Source organism: Microcaecilia unicolor, unplaced genomic scaffold (genome assembly GCF_901765095.1).
Source record: "Microcaecilia unicolor unplaced genomic scaffold, aMicUni1.1, whole genome shotgun sequence".
NCBI lineage: Eukaryota > Metazoa > Chordata > Amphibia > Gymnophiona > Siphonopidae > Microcaecilia > Microcaecilia unicolor.
In genome coordinates this window covers 80,777-102,945 of record NW_021963604.1, presented here as the reverse complement: position 1 = coordinate 102,945, position 22,169 = coordinate 80,777, and the positions used below count along the sequence as shown (strand labels likewise).

The 22,169-nt window shown below is 46.5% G+C and overlaps 1 protein-coding gene across 1 annotated transcript in view; it reads left to right on the top strand.

The window, feature by feature from the left end:
* Positions 1-12,212, top strand: part of LOC115459500 (doublesex- and mab-3-related transcription factor B1-like) — a 31,985-nt gene extending 19,773 nt beyond the window's left edge. The window contains exon 4 of the mRNA XM_030189305.1: positions 11,381-12,212. Coding sequence (XP_030045165.1) covers positions 11,381-11,457 — 77 coding nt within the window. The 3' untranslated portion in view covers positions 11,458-12,212. The remainder of the gene's footprint in view (positions 1-11,380) is intronic.
* Positions 12,213-22,169: the final 9,957 nt, after the last annotated feature.

Genomic DNA, 22,169 nt, shown 5'->3' with positions numbered 1-22,169 from the left:
CTTCGCAGACCAGAGCGTCTCAGCAGATCACAGCTCGGCAGATGTTGAGACTTCTGGGTCATATGGCCTCCACAGTTCATGTGACTCCCATGGCTCGTCTTCACATGAGATCTGCTCAATGGACCCTAGCTTCCCAGTGGTTCCAAGCCACCGGGAATCTAGAGGATGTCATCCGCCTCTCCACCAGTTGCCGCACTTCACTGCTCTGGTGGACCATACGGACCAATTTGACCCTGGGACGTCCATTCCAAATTCCGCAGCCCACGAAAGTGCTGACGACGGATGCATCTCGCCTGGGGTGGGGAGCCCATGTCGATGGGCTTCACACCCAGGGTCTGTGGTCCCTCCAGGAAAAGGATCTGCAGATCAACCTCCTGGAGCTCCGAGCGATCTGGAACGCACTGAAGGCTTTCAGAGATCGGCTGTCCTGCCAAATTATCCAAATTCGGACAGACAATCAGGTTGCAATGTATTACGTCAACAAGCAGGGGGGCACCGGATCTCGCCCCCTGTGTCAGGAAGCCGTCGGTATGTGGCGTTGGGCGTGTCGGTTCGGCATGCTTCTCCAAGCCACGTACCTGGCAGGCGTAAACAACAGTCTGGCCGACAGACTGAGCAGAGTCATGCAACCGCACGAGTGGTCGCTCCATTCCAGAGTGGTACGCAAGATCTTCCGAGAGTGGGGCACCCCCTCGGTGGATCTTTTCGCCTCTCAGACCAACCACAAGCTGCCTCTGTTCTGTTCCAGACTTCAGACACACGGCAGGCTAGCGTCAGATGCCTTTCTCCTTCATTGGGGGACCGGCCTCCTGTATGCTTATCCTCCCATACCTTTGGTGGGGAAGACCTTACTGAAGCTCAAGCAAGACCGCGGCACCATGATTCTGATAGCGCCCTTTTGGCCCCGTCAGATCTGGTTCCCTCTTCTTCTGGAGTTGTCCTCCGAAGAACCGTGGAGATTGGAGTGTTTTCCGACTCTCATTTCGCAGAATGACGGAGCGTTGCTGCACCCCAACCTTCAATCCCTGGCTCTCACGGCCTGGATGTTGAGGGCGTAGACTTCGCTGCGTTGGGTCTGTCTGAGGGTGTCTCCCGGGTCTTGCTTGCCTCTAGGAAGGATTCCACTAAAAAGAGTTACTTTTTCAAGTGGAGGAGGTTTGTCGTTTGGTGTGAGAGCAAGGCCCTAGAACCTCGTTCTTGCCCTGCACAGAACCTGCTTGAATACCTTCTGCACTTATCAGAGTCTGGCCTCAAGACCAACTCAGTAAGGAACCACCTTAGTGCGATTAGTGCTTACCATTATCGTGTGGAAGGTAAAGCCATCTCTGGAGAGCCTTTAGTCGTTCGATTCATGAGAGGCTTGCTTTTGTCAAAGCCCCCTATCAAGCCTCCTACTGTGTCATGGGATCTCAACGTCGTCCTCACCCAGCTGATGAAACCTCCTTTTGAGCCACTGCATACCTGCCATCTGAAGTACTTGACCTGGAAGGTCATTTTCTTGGTGGCAGTTACTTCAGCTCGTAGGGTCAGTGAGCTTCAAGCCCTAGTAGCTCATGCTCCATATACAAAATTTCATCACAACAGAGTAGTGCTCCGCACTCACCCAAAGTTCCTGCCGAAGGTGGTGTCGGAGTTCCATCTTAACCAGTCAATTGTCTTGCCAACATTCTTCCCCAGGCCGCATACCCGCCCTGCTGAACGTCAGTTGCACACATTGGACTGCAAGAGAGCATTGGCCTTCTACTTGGAGCGGACACAGCCCAACAGACAGTCCGCCCAATTGTTTATTTCTTTCGACCCTAACAGGCTAGGGGTCGCTGTCGGGAAACGCACCATCTCCAATTGGCTAGCAGATTGCATTTCCTTCACTTACGCCCAGGCTGGGCTGGCTCTTGAGGGTCATGTCACGGCTCATAGTGTCAGAGCCATGGCAGCGTCGGTGGCCCACTTGAAGTCAGCCACTATTGAAGAGATCTGCAAGGCTGCGACGTGGTCATCTGTCCACACATTCACATCTCATTACTGCCTCCAGCAGGATACCCGACGCGACAGTCGGTTCGGGCAGTCGGTGTTGCAGAATCTGTTTGGGGTGTAAATCCAACTCCACCCTCCAGGACCCGAATTTATTCTGGTCAGGCTGCACTCTCAGTTAGTTGTTCTTCGTAGGTCAATTTCTGTTGTACCCTCGCCGTTGCGAGGTTCAATTGACCTGGGTTATTGTTTTGAGTGAGCCTGAGAGCTAGGGATACCCCAGTCGTGAGAACAAGCAGCCTGCTTGTCCTCGGAGAAAGGGTATGATACATACCTGTAGCAGTTGTTCTCCGAGGACAGCAGGCTGATTGTTCTCACCTACCCTCCCTCCTCCCCTTTGGAGTTGTGTTTCATATTTTATTACTTGTCATTCAACTGGCGGGAGCGGTCGCGCACGGGCGGGAAGGCGGCCGCGCATGCGCGGTGGGCGTGGCCTGCGTGCCGACCGTCCCGCGAAGCTTCTTCCGGTTGGTGGGGGCTGCCGCGGACGTCAACCCAGTCGTGAGAACAATCAGCCTGCTGTCCTCGGAGAACAACTGCTACAGGTATGTATCATACCCTATGTGTGTGTGTATATATATATATATATATATATACCGTGTTTCCCCGAAAATAAGACACTGTCTTATATTAATTTTTGCCCCCAAAAATGCGCTAGGTCTTATTTTCAGGGGCTGTCTTATTTTTCAGGGAAACATCGGGGTTGGCCAGCCCGCCCTCCGTCGCTCCCGGAACTAACCTTAAATGCCTCCTTTCACTTTCGCAGCAAGCAGCAGCAGGGCAGGCGACTCCTTCCTTCCATGTCCCGCCCTCGCCTGATGTAACGTCCGCGAGGGCGGGGCACAAAAGGAAGGAGAGGTCTGCCCTGCTGCTGCTTGCTGCGAAGGTGAAAGGAGGCGTTTAAAGTTAGTTCCGGGAGTGACGGAGGGCGGGTGAAGGGGGGGGCCGGCGACCTTGGGTGGGGGGGTGGGGGGCGGCCTGGGGGCGGCCTTGTCCGGCTCTCGGCGGCCCTGCTTTCAAACAAAAATTTGCTAGGTCTTACTTTCGGGGGAGGCCTTATATCTAGCAATTCTGGAAAACCTCTACTAGGTCTTATTTTCGGGGGATGTCTTACTTTCGGGGAAACAGGGTATATATATAATTTTTTTGTGGAATGTCAACTTTCAAGTTTCAAATTAGTTCTCTAATAAAACTAATTTGAAAGTTGAATGGTATAATCTAGGCAGTTTACATGAAAAAATAAATTCAAGTATAAAGTATTCCAACAAAGTACTACTACTACTATTTAGCATTTTTATAGCGCTACAAGGCGTACGCGGCGCTGCACAAACATAGAAGAAATACACATGTATAAAATTTAAAACATTAGGAAAAAGGAAATAGAATTGGTAGTGGGGAAAGATGAGAGGCAAAGGAACAAAAAGTAAAAATAAAATGGATAGATCTGATCTTACATGTGTGAACTATGCAGAAACAACTAGGCACAATTTAAGAATCAAAAATCAAAGGCCTTGACAAAGAAAAAAAAAAAAAGCCTTGAGGCCAATCTTAAATTTTTGACTACAGGCTCTAAGATGCAATGGAATATTGTCGCAGAGAATGGGAGCTGCAACATTAAATATTGAATGGTACATGGTTTCTAGATAAGTAACCCTAAAAGAAGGAATAACCAGAAAGCTTTGCTTGGATGACCTTGGGGTATAGTAGGATGAGTAAGGAATCTGAGGACAAAAAAAAAAGCAGTTCACCAGAATGTAACACTTTATGAACTAACATCAATAGTTTAAAGGGCTACTAATAGAGCCAATAGTAGCCAATGCTCAGTTTTTAGTAAGGGAGTAACGTAGTCAAACTTTGGCACCAGTTTAACAGCACTATTTTGAATTAATTGTAAACATCTGACATCAATCTCATGAAGGCCTTGAAATAAAACATTGCAGCCCTCCGAGCTGCTTAATGTCAGTACCTTGATAATAGAATTTCACACTTGCTGAATCGTCCCCGTACTTTTTTTTTCTAGGTTCTTCATTCCTTTTCCCCTCCTCTACCATCTTTCCTGACAATGATCCCCTTGTTCTTCCTTTTGGACTGTCTGGCCAATGCTTGGCAGGCTAAGACCACCTCCCTCAGACTTGCTTTCAGTGGCTCCAGCTCCTCTCTCTCCTTCCCCCTTTCCCCTTTCCCCCTCCCCTTCATATTCTTCTGATAACCCACTCCTTTCCATAACCCCTCCCATTGTACCCTCATCTCTCCTCCCTTCCTGGTCTTCCTTCAACCTTCCCACCCCCTTGTCCATGACAAGCACCATTGCCTTCCTCTTCCTCCTTGAACCCTCTCCTTGCCTTTCTTGTTAAGTATCTAGACCCACAAATTATTCCTGCTCTCTTCTTGCTTCTCAAGTCCAGTCTTGATGAGGGGGTCGTTCCTCCAGTCTGGAAGCATGCCCTAGTGCGTCCCCCGCAACCCAGTCTCAATTCCACCCTTCCCTCCAGTTTCTACTCCATCTCCAATCTTCCTTTCTTTTCTAAGATCCTTGAAAAATTAGTCCCAGTTCTCACAGCATATTGAACACAGTTAAGCTCTGGAACTCTTTGCCAGAGGATGTGGTAACAGTAGTTAGTGTATCTGGGTTTAAAAAAGGTTTGGACAAATTTCTTGGAGGAAAAGTCTATAGTCTGCTATTGAGACAGACATGGTGAAGCAACTGCTTGCCCCTGGATTGGTGGCATGGAATGTTGCTGCTAATTGGGTTTCTGCCAGGTACTTGTGACCTGGCTTGGCCACTGTTTGGAAAACAGGATACTGGGCTAGATGGACCCATTGGTCTGATCCAGTATGGCTTCTCTTACATTCTTATATATCTCATGCAGCAAGGGGGGGGGGGGGGGTAGTTCGCTGAGGTCGGGAAAAAAGGGGCATCAAAACAACCCCAAGGTATTTAAGCCCCTTGGTAACCCAGCAAAATGGAAATGCAAGTTGAAGTGATGCCAACACCTGCGAAGGAACTCGATCACCAAAACTTCCATCTTGTGAATGTGAAGTTTAAACCCTGAAACTGAAGAATATTCCTTTGTAAAAAGTTAGGAAAGGAAGTCAACAGCTTAGTCAAAGAGAGCAAGACATCGTTGATAAACAGCGCCAATTTTATATTCCCAATCACCTATACAAAGTCCTGAGATATTCGAGTCTGCACAGAGCATCTCAGCTAAAGGTTCTATGACCAAGGCAAAGAGTATAGGGGACAAGTGGCAGCCCTAATGGGTATCCCTAGTCAAGGGCAACGTAGAGGAATTACTACCATTGATATGAACACAAGCCCTAGGGGAAGCATAAAGGGCCTGAATCCAACTCTGAAAGTGAGAACCAAACCTAAATTTCTCCAAAACCTTGTCATTAAAGGGCCAGTGGACTCTATCAAATGTCTTCTCGGCGTCAAGACCAAGAAGGCAAACTGAAAGATGATCCCAATGAGCAGAATAGAGCAGGTTCACCATGTGACAGATATTATCCATTGCCTGCCTACAAGGGACAAACCCCCACCTGATCCAGGTGAACCAGATCCGAAAGAACTCTGGGAAGCCAATTGGCCAAAACTTAAGCCAAAAGTTTTAAGTTGAATTGAGAACAGAAATGGGATAAAAAGCACACTTCTTATCCTTACCCAGTTTTGGAATAACAGCTATCCAAGCCTCCATCACAGAGGGAGGAAAATCCTCTGCGTGAACCTCAATGAGAAGATCTGCCAACAAGGGAGCCAGCTCACCGGTAAAAGATTTATAAAAGTCATTAGGTAAACCATCAAGCCCTGGAAATTTACCTGCCAGGAGCTGTTTAATGACCTTGTGGACCTCATCCACAGTGATTGGACTCTAAAGACTCGCACGCTGAACCGGAGTCAAGGTAGGGAGTGAGCGAGCCGATTGGTAAACATCAGTAGCCTCAGAGGAAATGGAGGAATCCGCTGTATGTAAAGACTGATAAAAAGGTTGAAAACGCTGACAAATCAATGAAGATTTAGTCAAAAAGTTACCTTTACCATCCTCCACTTTAAGGATAGTGCGATCTACCCATTGCTGTCTCATTTAACCACCAAGGAGCGACTCCGTTTTTTTTACAGTGGATAATGAGTTTGTTGATTTGTCGACATAAATATTGAAGCTGGTCTGAATAAATATTATCCGTGCAAACGGGTAGTCTGTATATCATGTAGAATCGGAATGGATCCAGAAGACTTGTGACTCTCTTCCAAATGATTAAGATGAGAGAGACACTTGGCAACCTCCACACATTGGGTACGAGCCTTATAACTAGCTTTCTGCAAAAAATAACTCCGGGTTACAGCCTTTAGGGCGTTCCATACCACCCCAAAGATGGAACAGAATGCAGGTTAACCTCCAAATAATCTCGAAGTATATTCCTATAACCAGACAAAATCTCTTCATCCCGCAAGAAGGTAGTGTTCAAGGCCTATCTCCTATCCTTATCCTCCTCACAAAGGGAAGGAATTGTAACCCAAACAGGCGCGTGATCCAAGATAGTGATAGGACAACCCCCACCCCCCCACTAAATAGTATCCACTAGGATATAATCAATGCGAGAGTAAGACTTTGGGTGATGCAAGTGCCACAAATTACAAAGACCAAGATCCTGAGCAAGATCAACAAAAGCCTTGGAAATGTTAGTCATTAGTGCACGGGAGTACCGGATCGATCAATGGCAGGATGAAGAGTAGCATTGGAGTCGTCGTTGTTCCCCCCCCCCCCCCCCCCCCCTAAGATGACCCGAAATTCAGGAAGGAAAGCCCAAACAAAGAATGCCAAGAAATCCCTCTTGTGAATCATTGGGAGCGTAGACAGATGCAAGCATAACTGCCAAATTATCAAGCAGCAAGTTCAAAAGCAAGAATCAGCCTGTGGAATCTCTTTATCTTCACAACTTGTACCTGAAGTGAGTTGTGAAGCAGAATAGCAACCCCACATTTGTTAGAGCCATCACCTGCAGAAGCACAGTACACATGGGGATATTGTGGGTGAGACAGAAATCTCTTGTGGTCCCTTTTAAAGTGTGTCTCTTGCAGAAACACCACATTAAGATCCAAAATGCAGAACCTCTTTAAACAACTTGAGGCGAGTTCAGAACCTTGTAAGTCAAAACTTTTAAATTAGTGCATATGTAAATAATATTACAAAAGAGCAATTAGTGAAGACCAGTAATGGGGACCCACTGGCATAAAAGCAAAGAACAATCTCCCTATCAAAAGTCCACCTATCTCTTGCCCCACCCCCATCCCCCTTCCACCACCAAACAGACATCTACAAGGACCTCTGAATGGGACACAGAGGACCTAACACACAGCACCAAGCACACCATCCAGACCTCACCCCACACTCTCTACCCACCCACCCACCCACCAGAAAAGCACACCTGACATCCCATCATCCAAGCAAACAAATAATGAAAACACCAACAGAAAAGACCCCAAGTGAGCCCACACCAGTGTCCAGCATACCACTAAAGCCCCAGTTTCCCAGCACAAGCACATCATCAATATAAGGTCCAAACCAACACGGTACAGTCGTCAAGCAAGGAGCAAGCAGAAACAAAAGTTGGGCAGGTTTGAAGTGCTTATCCTTGTTAGATACAGGCCGCCAACGCTGAAGCCTTGCTCTAGTAACGGGAGCCACCACATCTGGAGGAACAGGAGAAGTTGCGAGGCCGGCTTCCTGCAAAATCTTCCAGGCCTCCACAAGGTGACGAGCCTTGTGCAACTTTCCATTAGCAACAAAACAAAAAGCAAAAGGGAAAGCCCAATGGTAAGTAATCTTTTCCTTAGATAAAACGTCCAACACCGGTTTCATGACACATCTCTGTGAAAGCGTAAACTGAGAGAGGTTCTGGTAGACTGTGACCTTTGCCTCATTGTATTCCACACTGGAAACTTGCTGAGCCCTATTCAACAGGTGCTCCTTATCAGCGTACTTGGCAAAGCGAACCACAATGTTTCTGGGCAGATTTTGTCGGCTGATTTCCCCAGAACTCGGTGTGCTGTCTCCAGCATGACTTCACCCACTCCAGAGTCCTCACTAAGCAATTTCTTACACAGGATGTGAACAATAGTAGGAACATCCTCTGAAGCGCTGGACTCTGGGACACCACGGAAATGCAGATTCTTCCGGTGCCCCCTAAATCATCCATTTTGTATAGCAAGTCATCAATTTGCGCAGTGAGCTGAAGAAAATGGGAGTCTGTGTGTGTCAGCTCCTCTGAATAATCTTTGACCCGTACCTCCAGGTCTTCTACACAATCCCTCAACTCACGGAGGTCCACACTAATTGTGTCCATTCAATCTAAGGTTTCTTCCTTAGAAGGTTTAATTTCAGAGTGAATGCTAGCCAGGTGTTGCTGCAACTCCTTTGAAAAGCCCTGTTTAGCAGGTGGAGCACGCATATCAGCCAAGGATAAAGCTGAGTCTGAATCTGAAGGGGAAAGGGGCACTGGCAACACATGGCGGTGAGGGCCCTTAACGGACTGCGGACTGGCGAGCCGACTGACATTCTCCCACCTTCCGAGCAGTTGATGGAGCCTTTCTCATGGCCACTGAAGTGTCCACACTTAACACGCAAAAATAAAAAGGTAAACACACAGATGTAGGATGAAGCTAATAAAAGTCAGGGAAGTGCAGGAGCTAATGATCTATGCAGCCATTCAGGTCCATGACATCTCTTCCTCTTTTTTAAGTTTCTTTCTATTAAGCATATTAAAATATACAAGCAAGATAAACAAACTCGTTCAGAAAATAGAAAAGAAAAAAAAAGAATTTTTTTCCTATGAGAAACCAGTAACAAGTACAATTAAAGAACAATCTTCTTTTAGTCCCTAATGATGGGAACTAGTAGAAAATAGAGAGCGAGATAGAAAAAGGAACTATTTACCAAAGAAAAGGCCTAAACATGTTGGCGATATTTCTGCCTGAAATATGTCACTTCTTAACAGGTAATGCAGTAACCATTTGCAAAGGAAACTTACTATGAAAAAATTGCTTTAAGACTGTGATCTACTGGGTGGTAATATAAACAGAGCCCACCAGTATTTCTCTGTCTCCTCAGCAGATAGTAGGCGAGTGTGCAGCCCTGATCTTTTATGATCTAAATTATGGACTCCATATTGGGATGGTTAAATGGGATACATATTACCTTTCATGTAGCGCTATAGAAATGCTAAATAGTAGTAGTAGTAGTAGGGTGGAACACACTGAGGCCATTAAAATGATGATTCTACCCCAGTTGTGTATCTCTCACTCGGTGCCGATTAGATTGGAGGATAGAGTATTATAGTAGTTACAGTAATTAACTAAAAATGCTTATCTAGAATTCACGAAACATGCGGCTTTTTTTATTTTGTAGCTCCAAAATTATGGAACGAGCTCCCTCCACACTTATGGACTGAGCCGTCTTTTAAACAATTAAAATTTTTTTTATTGAAGACGCATTATTTTAATTTGGCATTTGGTATGGGAGCTTCGGAGGACTGGGTTGGCTGTTTGCCTACACGATGTCTTTTCCTTCCCCTGTATGACTCCTGATTCTGTTTCTTTGGAATGAATGTTACTGTCCCGTCTAAAACTGGAGTTTTTAGCATATGAACTGCCTAGACCTGTTCTCCAGATGAAGCAGTATAGTAAATACAGAATAAACAATAATATCTTAATTCATTTGGTCTTCTTGTACCCCTAGGGTGGCGAGGGCTATTATGTGCAGCCCAGAACCCACCAGTGTTTCTACCAAACTGACATAGTAACTATCACCCTATTCAATATCTACCCATTGCTTAAGCAATGGGTAGATATTGAATAGGGTGATAGTAGGAAACTACCATTGTTGCACTTACCATGGCTGCTGGGCCGGGGGAACTAGGGGTGAAACTGTGTGTGTGTGGGGGGCTCTTTCGTCAGCGTATGGGCGGAACCTAGGTCTGGGAGGAGGTACTCCTGATATGCTCCATTGAGTTTCAATAAGGAATATGAACTGGGGAGAATGCAAGATGTTTTTTTGGCATTGGGAGAGCTATGGCTTGTTATGTGTGGGTCAGTTTCAGGATCATCTTAAGGGGGGGGGGTATGTACTTTTGGGGAGTTACAAAACAAATATAGACTGTACTTGAGGGATCTGTTTCCTTTCTTGCAGAAACATTTGCAAAGTTCTATTTGTCTCGGGTGGACAGCATTTGGATGTCCTTCTGTGGAACCTAAATTCTGGAAAGCGATGCATTATTTTATTCTTTGTCAGAACAGTTGAATTTCTGCTGGTTGTTTTCTTCTTCCCCTGGTTTATTTGGGGATTTGTTACTATGTTAGTTTGGTAGAAATACTGGTGGGTTCTGGGCTGCACAGGTGTTTATATTATGACATCATTCAGTAGTTCTCGGTCTCACATTTGCTGGTAGGAGGGCACATAACCACTCATTCCCACTCATCGGGAATGGTCTAGAACAGGCTTGTCCAACCTTTTTCAGCTGGGGACACATTTTATATTTTGTAACATTTGGAGGGCCAAAATACGCACTCATGTTTTGCATGTTTGTGAAATGGTGGCAAAATACTACAGTGTGCTGTCACCTCCCCAGCCTTTACCCAGTTTTGCTGTCTCTCACATGTAACCCCCTCCCCCCCCCAGCTTTCACCCAGTCTCTCTCGCGCTCTCTCCCTCTCCTCTCTGTCTCTCATGCATACCCCCAGCCTTCACCTAGTCTCTTTCCCCTCACCTGACTTCAGCTGCAGAAGAAATAGCAAGATTCATATTTCTCCACCGTGACACAGATCTCTGCAAACTTGAGTCACGAGACTTGAAACCACAATACCAATCTGTACTTCTGGCACTGCATGGCTCAAGCTTAGAGAGAGCCGAGTCATGATGGGGAAGCAGGAATCCTGCTGTAAGCGCCACAAAAATTTGCCTAGCTTCCGAGGGCCAGAAAAAAAAGCACTTTGTGGGCCGGACAAGCCTGGTCTAGAGAGATTCAGGAATGAAAACTAGCAGGTAAGATCTAATTTCTCCTTCTGTAGCAGCTTCTTGGTTATACTGTAAACAAAATTAAGCCATAAAGGGACAACAGTAAAAATTCCAAAATAGTTGGATTTTATTTAAAGGAAAGCTACATAGATTTTAATTTGTTCAAAGAACATATATTCATTTTAAGTGCTCATCAGAAAGTGGGGTATTAGCATTTTAAAATTATCACTTCGTATTTGAAATGACCAAGAAAATGATTAAGAAAGATTTCAGGGAAATTGTTATTACTCATGTATTTCAACACTGAAACAAATTTTCATTCTCCGTTTTGTATATTTTAGCTTCTGCCACAGAGAGCCAGGATTTGGGAGTAATGTGTGAGCGTAGCCAGCCACCTTCACAGGAGCAAACCAACTGAGAGCAGTGTGGAGACTGTAAAATACACAGGGCCAGTTATAATTTGCAGTCTGCAGTAAGGCAGCTCTGTTTGCTGTGCAGTTTTCAAAGAGTACATCTTATACTCCAAATATTTTAATTTTCTGTAAAATCAGGAAAGGAAAGCAAAAAAAAAAAAAAGGTTGAAAAACGCATTGTGGGGGTTTGATTGGAAATCTTACGTTTAAGAATCTGACAAGTTGCAGGGAATTAACTTTTTTAGGTAGAATGTATACACCGTTCCAGACTTGTGCAGATGCCCTATTTGTTCTGAAAATTACATTTGACACTGTCTGAACAGATTATATTTAGCAGCAGAATAACTGCTGCTGTTTAATATAGTGCTTGCTTGTATTCGTCTTTGATGCTCGAGTCCTGCCCCCCAAATGAACATGTAGCTTGTAGGCCTGCAGGGCTCAGAGACCAGAGCTATAGGATCCCATTTTGTTTATGCTACTATAGGGTTTTTTGAAAGTCTGACCTACTGTATACTTTCTCCCTTTCTTTAGTATGGCCCATCACCCTGTTTGTTGGTGAACATGCATCATACATGGACCTGGCTCTTCCAGCATACTGAGGAGAAGCTAGATTTCCATGGCAGAGGCTTTTGAAATTTGGGAGATGGGTGGGATCCTGGGAATCTTAGGATTGAGTGGATTTTCACAATCCCTAGAGTGACTGAAACGTTTTAAAATTTCTGATTTACACAAGCATCTCAGGCAAGAAACAGCAGTTGACATGTGCAAGTGTGGGGGCGGGGGGAAACTTTTGGATGGGGGTCAAACTGCCTCTTTGCATTTCTCTTAAGGAGATTCAGCTGCCATACCATGCTTCCCATTACTTTACTAGAAATGAAATTCTAATGCTTTTAAAACTCTTGCCCTGGGTACCTGATAAACTAATGGACAATTTGTTTTAGTATTTATAGTAGTACTAGTAAAAAAAAAAAAAAGGCCCATTTCTGAAGGCCAGGAAACGGGCCCTAGGCAGGCAATCCCCCCCCCCGCGCTACTGCCCCCGGACTGCCGAAACCGCCCCTCACCGCCGTTGTGTACTACCTGTGCTGATGGGGGTCCCAAACCCCCGTCAGCCGAAGTGTTGTTGTGCCCTTCGCGTTCCTTCCTCATCTTCTCTGGAAGTTCTTCTGCGTGCGTCTGACGTCAGACGCACGCAGAGGAACTTCCAGAGAAGATGAGGAAGGAACGCAAAGGGCACAAAACTTCGGCTGTCGGGGTTTGGGTCCCCCATCAGCACAGGTAGTACACAATGGGGGGTGGGGGGTCGAGGGGGCCATAACGCGGGGGGGGTGACAGATGATTCCGAGGCAGGGGGAGGAGTAGGGAAACGCGCGTTTCCCTACTCCTCCCCTTGCCTTGGAATCAGCTGTCATGACGTCAGTGTGTGTCTGCCTAGCAGACCACCTCCAGCCTAGGGAGCCACGGTCCCAGGCACAGAACGTTGGAGGTGAGAATTATTATATAGGATGATATAAGGGTGGCTGGTGACGAGAGAAAACGGAGAAATTTTACCTCTCTCCATCTTTGCTTTCACACCTTTGAGGGGAAGAAGAATGAAATATATTTGGACTTTTGCAGTCAACTTAATACTGTCCATTTGTGCAAGTTTGCTCCAAGCCATTGTGTATCTACAGATAAGCCCAAGAAGCAGAGCTGGGTCAAAGGGCTGCCATGATACCTTTTAGTGTTAACCTGGTTTTGAACAGATTCATTAGTTTTTGAGGATTATAGTTTGGTAACTTCTGTTAATTTGGATCAGTTGCTGAAATGTTCATGATTGCCAGACCTGAACTCACTGGAACAGTGACAAATGCAGAGTAATTGACTGTATTTTTCATATTTCATTGCAAATATTTTCTGTATTAAAAGAAATAAAATGATTTTGTGGTTCATGTCACGACTTTGGCATTCTGTTGCTTATGATTTCCCCCCCCCCCCTCGTGTGTTTACATTTAATTTATGGATGAATTCGGCAGCTGCTGTTTGTTACCTTCCAGTGCCTTTGTGGTTAATCTCTTTCAAGGTTAAGTGTGAAGAAAGAGACCCTGCAGTTGCGTCAAGGTCGCTTCCACATACTAATAGAAAGTTGTTTGTGTTGAACTTCTCCCCATAAAGGTAATAAGCTTACCAGCTTGCACACTAAGGCAACACCTCATCTTTTGACATTTTGAATCAACAAAGTTAACATTTCCTTCATTATTAATAGTTACTTAAAATTATACTTCTGTGAACATGACAACTGAAGTTTGCAGAGATAGGTAACTCCAGACCTGAGTTTAACAAGCTGATTGGGTTTCAGAATACTTGCAGTGAATAAGCATAAGTTGTATTTGCATGGAGATACTATATGCAAATACTTCTCTTGTATATTCAGTGTGGCTATCAAGAAAACTTGACTAGCTTGTGATATTGGATTAGAAACTTGTTCGTAATTTACTGTATGCTAGTTCAGTGTGCACAGTGCGTTACAACTGGAGAGATCTGTGGAAAAAGACAGTGCACCAAGCAAGTGATTATAAATTAACCAGGAGTGACAGTAAAAACTTAGTACCGCCCAAACTTGATTTACCTCTGCCACCATGGCTGCCTTCCTGTACCAGAAGTGAAATGGGACAAACGTTGGCCCACCACTCGGCTCAAATTTCAAAATACTCTGAATCATGAACATTTGAACACCTGATATTGTCACGAGTCCCCTTTAAACAGTATCGTGCCATTCACATGTTAACACTGGTCCTTATGGCTGAGACCAATCAACCTGCGTAAATAGCAGGTCTATCTTTGGCCACTGGAACCTAGCCAGTCAGCCAATGAAGATCGGCATAACCGGCTATGTTTTGCAGTGCCAAAAAGCCCCCCAAAACTTCAGTGCTGGTGGTCGTAGCCGTCCCTGGCATTGAATTTCCGGGTTCGCTGGCGACAGCTGGAGTTAGCCAGTCTAACTTTCTCACTGTCTCAGTATCGGGGCCAGTATGTTTAGGTGTGCTCTTTAAACTATGCATCTAACTAGGTGACTGCTGTAGACTTCCTATTCGCTGCCCACATGTACACCCACCTTTCAGTTATTTATTTATAAAATTTATAACCCGCACCATCTGCTATTCCGGTCACATACATAATTAGTTAGACAGTACCTTGTAGAATAGTGCTTAGTGCACATTGGTGCCTTTGATATACATAAATGGTGTGTACCTCTAACTGCTAGTTTATAGGATTGCCGCAGTAGGAGATAACCTTTCCCTTGCAATTATACTTTGACAGTGATTCTTAAACCTGGCCTGGGGGACTGCTGGCCAGTCTGGTTTTATACTAAGTGCATGAGAGAGAGAGAGATGTACATCTAATAGATGCAAATCTCTATTGCATATTAGGGATATCCTGAAAAACCAACTGGGTTTGAGAACCACTCCTGTTCGCACATCTACTCCTAAATGTCTTAGCTGAGTAATTCTAGGGGCCAAACATCAAGCAGTACAGAACTTGTCAAAGGCAATAAAATAAAGGGGTGGGAGCTGAGGAAGCATGTGCATTTCTTACTTACTGTGGCAATGGAGAGTAATCCTTGAATAAAAATGATGCAGAAACAGGAACTGATGTCAGAGGAGGCAGAACGGATTAGAGGGAAAGCTTTGGAGCAGGCAGCTTGTATGTAACCCTAACCAAGGGCAAACTGAAAAAGGGGGGTGGGGGTTTGGGGGAGAGACGCCCAACCCTGGAGAGGAAGGGGAGTGAGCTGCAGACATACGAGCAGAACTGGAGGGGATACTGGTGGAAGCTGTGGCTGAGGTGGTGAGTTCCAGCAACCATGAGAAGAGCTTAGCGTTCGCCACCAAATTTATGTCACTGCTCAATGGAAAGAAAGGGAGAGATGTTGGTGGGAGGATGGGATTTGATACACTGCCTTTCTTTTGTTACAAAGTGGTTTACATAGATACAGGTACATATTTTGAAGGTGGGGTAATGGAGGGTTAAGTGACTTGCTCTCACCTGCCCCTCCATCCACCCAGGTTGCCTGCCTGCTGCTGGCGTTGACGCGCCCCTGCTGCCGGATCGCTGTTCAAAATGGCCGCCGAGACTTACAAGGGCGGCCTCCAAGACTTCAGCAGAAGTCTCGTGAGCACCAGCAGCGGGCAGGCAGGACCGGGGATTTTTCCTGCCTGCCCCGAAGAATTTGCTACACAACCTGGGTGGATGAAGGAGGGGCAGGTGAGAGAGCAGGGTTGTTGGACATGGGTGGCTGAAGGGGGTACGGGGAGAGGAGGGTTGCTGGACATGGGTAGCTGCAGGGGGAGAGCAGGGTTGTTGGACATGGGTGGCTGCAGGGGGAGAGGAGGGCCGCTGGACATGGGTGGCTGGGGGTGAGGGGGGTCCTGAGACCAGAGAGGTGGGGGTGGAAGGGGGGCCTCAGACCATAAAGGGAGGGGGCACACACTCACTCTCTGTCTCTCACATTCACTCTCTCTGACACATTCTCTATCACACTCTCCATCTCTCACACACACTCTCTCAAACATACACTCCGAGGAAAAGCTTGCTAGTGCCAGTTTCATTTCTGACAGAAACGGGCCTTTTTTTACTAGTAAATAAATAAAATACCATTAATTGTGTGATTTAAAATTTTAAGTTAAAGGCAGCCCTACTTTAAAGGTATCACCACCTGCATTGGTTATATAATCATTACAATTTTTCTTACCTTGACCAGAAGGTGGCAGCTTGGTGCGAGGCAGCTAGTACATCCCTGTCCTCTTCCTAACATAAAAGGGCATGTTTACTAAGGTGCGTTAGCGTTTATAACACACCTTTAAATTTAAGGCACATTAAATGCTAACACGCTTATACATTGCTATGGGTGCGCTAACGTTTAATGCGTGTAAACCATTTATACTTGTTAAAAACGCTAACGTACCCATAGCATACCTTAGTAAACATAGCTCCTAATGCAAAGTATCGCCTATCACCAACAGATATGAGAGGCATTTGCTGCAGGTAAACATTTAAAAAAAGTGAATTAACTCCAACCCAAAAACTGTAAAAAGAAATATCAGATTTTCAGGATGTCTGTTATGAATTATGACTTAGGTAAATTTGCATGTACTGTCTCCATGCTGTGGAGGACTGGGTTGAGAACCTCAGGTCTAAAGTAACCCACTGGGTTGAGGACCTTAGGTCTAAAGTAACTCACCAGGCCCCAATAAAAATAACAGTTCCTCTTAGAAGTTAGAAGAGAATTATTGATTCGGCTTCCAATATAAGTGCTCCTCCACACCTAAGTATCAAATTGGAAATCTAAACAGCCAAACTTGGTTGTCCTCTAGCACCTGAAGTTCCAACAGTAAATTATTTCATAGATGTGGGCCTAAACAGCTGAAGTCTTGTGCTTGAAGCCAAGCCAATCTCAAAGGAGGCTCTTGTGGCAGTCCCCCTTATGACGAGTGATGTTCTAACTCTATATGCATGGTAATAAGCAACTTGCTAAGTAACTGGGGCAATCTGCAGCACAATGGTCCTATTTTCTCTAGGATTGTAGCCAATCAACTCCCCCCCCCCCCCCCATGTAGATGCTGCAGCTTTAAGCAATGATACACTTCCATCTTAACCAATTCCCATAATCTTACAGAGAAATAATACAGATAGACCAGGCTTGTCCAACCTACGGCCTACAGGCCAGAATCGGGCCCACCAAGTGTTTTTTTTTCTGGCCCTCAGAAGCTAGGCAATTTTTGTAGTGCTTACAGTGGGATTCCTGCTTCTCCATCATGACTCTGCGCTCTCTAAGCTTGAGCCATGCAGTGCCAGAAGTTCGGATTAGTATTGTGGTTTCAACCCAAACTTCCAGCACTATGTGGCTCAAGTTTTCAGAGATCTGTGTTGCAGTGGAGAAGCAAGAATCTCGCTGCCTCTTCTGCAGCTGAAGCCAGGTGAGGGGACAGAGACTGGGTGAAAGCGGAGGGGGGGGGGGGGTATACATAAGAGAACAGAGGCTGGGGGGGGGGGAGGTAACGAGAGAGAGAGACAGTAAAGGCTGGGGAGGGGACAGTGCACCGTTGTATTTTGCAGTAATTTGACAAAACATGCTGTAAAATATGACTGTGTGTTTTGGTCCTCCAAATGTTATAAAATATAAAATCTGGCCCCTGACTGAAAAAGGTAGGACAAGCCTGTACTAGACCAACATCAACTCCTAAACCTCCAAATAGAATTTCATTGCTGAATCAGCCTTAAATGAGCAAAGCATGTGAACAGGGAGACGAGAGACCTTATAGCAAGATTGCCAACATTTTTGAATCAACAACATTAATGGTTATTAGACTATAACCATGTCAGTGGCATTTGACTCCCGATGCAGGCCAGGTAGCCAAAATACAGTCCCGTGTTGAGTCGATTAAAGTTTCACAGTACCATCACTGACTGTGTTTTTCGTTGTCATCTTCGCTGTGCCATTTGTGCTGATTTGCGAGGATTGATTCTTCGATTTTACTTTCTTAATACATATACCACCTCTCATGAAGACAGCATGACGTTTGCACAAACTAAAACTATATCCAGATTAGAGAGAAAAGCACTCCACTTTTTAAACAGTGGAGTAGTGGTTAGTGCAGTAGACTTTGATCCTGGGGAACTGAGTTCAATTCCCACTGCAGGCACAGGCAGCTCCTTGTGACTCTGGGCAAGTCACTTAACCCTCCATTGCCCCAGGTACAAATAAGTACCTGTATACAATATGTAAGCCGCATTGAGCCTGCCATGAGTGGGAAAGCACGGGGTACAAATGTTACAAAAATAAAAAAGAGAACAACAGGTAAGACCAAACATACAGAAGTAAAGTAGATAAGGTTAAAACAAGAACTACATCCATTCCTACAGAGCAGTGGTTGGTGCTCTCCAGCAGTTTCATCCTCTTTCTCTTGCCCTGAACTTCTTCATACTTACCTCATTCTGTACACTCTCTATTGTCTCTCCCCCTTCACTCCATTTGCCTTTCTCACTGTTACCATGGGAGTAATCAGCTTTCTTTTCTGCTAAAGCTTTGGAGTGCCTGTCCACCCTGCATTTGTGTCTCCTTACAATTGTGTTCACAATAAGGGCAACCCATGCTGCAGATGGAGCCCACTGTTGCAGTGCACAACAACCACATTTGTGGCCCAGCACTTTTCATTGCTGACTAATGCCAGCGCTCATGCTTCCCAACCACTGATTGTGGCTCTGATGCAGCTGAACTGCTGGCATATGCATAGCTTGCCTTCACAGAAACAAATTTGTCTAGTATTGCCAGTAGACGTATTCAGGACAAAATCTATTATGATAATAATGCTGTTGTGTCCTGGACACATGAGAGGCTGCAATATTGGTTATGGCCAAAAGTTGTCACTCTATTATAGTAATGCCAATCAAGGATACTGCCACCTTGAGGCCATTGTTGGAGTGAACCTTTGCAAACTGTTACTACAGGTTTCACAGGGTTGGCTGTACGGATATTTCTGATGTGTGATGGCTGAGTCATTGGAGCCGACTCTGTGGGTGCTTGAGCACCCCCAATATCGAGAAAATTCCTTGTATGTGTCCAGGGAGGGGTTATTTCCATTGGGCTTAGCACCCCCAATAATTTTGAAAAGTTGGCTCCTATGGGCTGAGTAGCTCCTGAATGGAAGCCACTCATTGATAATTTTCTATAACACAGTTGGTGTAGGAGCAGTTGAACAACATGTAGATTTGCTTGCAATTGTTTCAAATGCATTCATTATTATTCTTGATTTTTCTCCATGCAAATTAAAGGGATAAAGTGGCATTCTTAGAAAGTTAAAAAAAACAAACCTCCAATCAAACCATTTGCATTCCATTAACAGATATAGAGATGAATTGTACAGCTATAAGTTCAATAAACTTGTAGCTATACAAACAATAGGAACAGTGCTTATTGTCACTTAGCATTACTTAAACCACTGGAAATTTTTTTTCTTGGAAACAAATGCGACCTGTGGAAGAAACACAGCTCTTAAAGTCTGCCCTCTGAGAATAAAGCCCCCCCTGAACCTGTGTTGGGGAGGGGGTTGGGGGAACCGGAGGTCCGCCAGACTTCCAGTCTCCTGTCACTGGGGGGGTGGGAAGGTCATCGTTTCCTTGGGGGGGGGGGGGGGTTGGTCATTGGTTCCTGCAGGGGGTTTCTGCAATGGGGGGACTGGGGGCCTGCTAGCATGCAAATGCATGCTGGACAGGGCTCACCATTCCTCCCCAATGGTTTGCAAACCCTAATGCCAGCTCCAAGCTGGCGTAGCGTTTGCCGTGGCCAGCGAGCCTATCTTTGGCGCGTTGGTCGCTGGTCATTGGGGAAGAATAGGTTTAGCATGCATTTGCATGCTATTTACGCAAAGAGCCATGTTTTGCATGCATTTGCATGCTAGTTGTGTTCAGAGCCCACAAGCGCGTTTTCATGTGCTCGGGGGCTCTGATCATGGGGCGGTAGCAAATGCAGGTGTTAGTATGGTGCTAACAGCCTCTAGCACCTGCGTTTGCTTCTGATCGTTGGCCAGTTAATGACTTAGGTGGATCCTAATAACCCATGCTGTGAACCTGGTGGTGGGGGGGGGGGGGGGGAATTGTGGGGTAAAGGGATAGAGGTTAGGGTGGAGGAGCAGGGGTGGGCACACCTGCTCCTAGAAAAATTATTTGGGCCCTCATGATCAAAAGCAAACTCCGGCGCTAGAGGCTGTTAACGCCATACTAGCGCCGGAGTTTGCAAACCACCCATGATCAGAGCCCTCGAGCGCCTGCAACAACGCACTCGAGGGCTATTAGCGCAAGTAGCATGCAAATGCACGCTAAACAGGGCTTCCAGCATTCATCCCCAATGATCAGCGGCCAGCGCGCCAAAGATTGGGTTGCTGGCCGCGGCAAAATCAACGCCAGCTCTGAGCTGGCGTTAGACTTTGCGGATCATTGGCGAGGAATGGTGAGCCCTGTCCAGCATGCAGTTGCATGCTGGCAGGCCCCCATTCCCCCCCAAAGCAAACGCAAACAGGGGACTGGAGGTCCGGTGGACCTCCGGTCCCCCGATGATCCGAGCCCCTCCATGCCCAGGGAGGGCTGGAGATCCGGTGGGTCTCCAGCCCCCCCCCGAACCCCCATAACTCGTGGTGGCCACCTCCGGCCAAATGCTATTCCACCCTTCTTCCCACTCAGCGACGGGGGGGGGGGGGGGCTGGAGGTTCGGTGGGTCTCCAGCCCACCCCAAATCCTCCCCCCCCCCAAGCGTTCTGAATCCATGGTCCCCACAGCGTTCTGATTCCCTGGTGGTCCGTGGTCACCCACCCTCCCTGCTGCCCCCCCCCCCGGCTGACCCCCCTTCCTTTTGTTGGAGGAGGGACGCAGCCTCCCTGCCTCCCTCCTCTTTCTGTCGACGCCGCTGCAAAATGGCGGCACCCAGCCCTGCCCATTGCATCCTGGGATGCGGTGGGCGGGGCTACAGACCATCCCAGGATGCAATAGGCGGGGCTGGGCGCCGCCATTTTGCAGCAGCGTCGACAGAAAGAGGAGGGAGGCAGGCAGGCTGCGTCCCTCCTCCAACAAAAGGTTGGGGGGGCCAGCCGGGGGGGGGGGGGCCAGCCGGGGGGGGGGGGCCGGCAGGGAGGGTGGGTGACCACGGACCACCAGAGAATCAGAACGCTGGGGGGACCATGGATTTAGAACGCTTGGGGGGGGGAGGAGTTGGGGTGGGCTGGAGACGCACCGAACCTCCAGCCCCCCCCCCCCCCCCGTCGCTGAGTGGGAAGGAGGGTGGGATAGCGTTTGGCCTGAGGCGGCCACCATGAGTTATGGGGGTTCGGCGGGGGGGGGGTGTTCGGGCCTCGGCAGGCTGTTTGACAGGCTTGGGCTTTTGACAGCCCAGACCTGTCAAACAAGTGCGGGAGGATTGTGCTGAGCGCATGCTCGGCACAATTCTCCCGCACTTTAAACATGATGATCAAAGATAATAGCGCTGCTTAGATTTGCATGCATTATCTTTGATCATCGATGCAGAAAAGCCCTGCGCTGTCCCGGCGCCATTTATAGGGCGCTGTTTGGAACAGCGCAGGGCTTTTGATCATCTGGGCCTTAGTGCTGGTTTGTGCATGCCCTGCAGTCCTTTTAAGGTGTGGTAAGCATGCACTAGTGACCTGGCTTGGCCACTGTTTGGAAAACAGGATACTGGGCTAGATGGACCATTGGTCTGACCCTGTATGGCTAATCTTACGTTCTCTTATGAATACTGCAGCTTTTAGAAAAAGGAGTCGTAAAGTTGTTTGCATTTAAATGTAGCAAAGGGAAACATTTTACTTAATGGATCTCGTCTTCTTTATGAAGCCAAATAGATCGTCCTTTAAAGTGGGGTGAGGGTTACTTTGGACCCCCTTTGGGAAGACTGTGTGCTAAGAATACAGGAAAATGTGTACAGATGTCGAATGACATGGAGTGACTGCATTTTCAAAAGCACTTGACTTATCAGAGTGATGTGGAGTCAGAAGAAAGAAGAGAAGAAGGTTTGGAAAAAGAAAACCTTAAAAGATTGGTTTCACACTGAATTGGAAGTCAACTGATGCAAAAGATTTTATTTCTCAGAAAAATTATTCTGTGCAAGTAAAGCAACATATGGACCAAAGCATGATATACTGCTCTCCTATTACAAAGGAGAATTCAAGACATT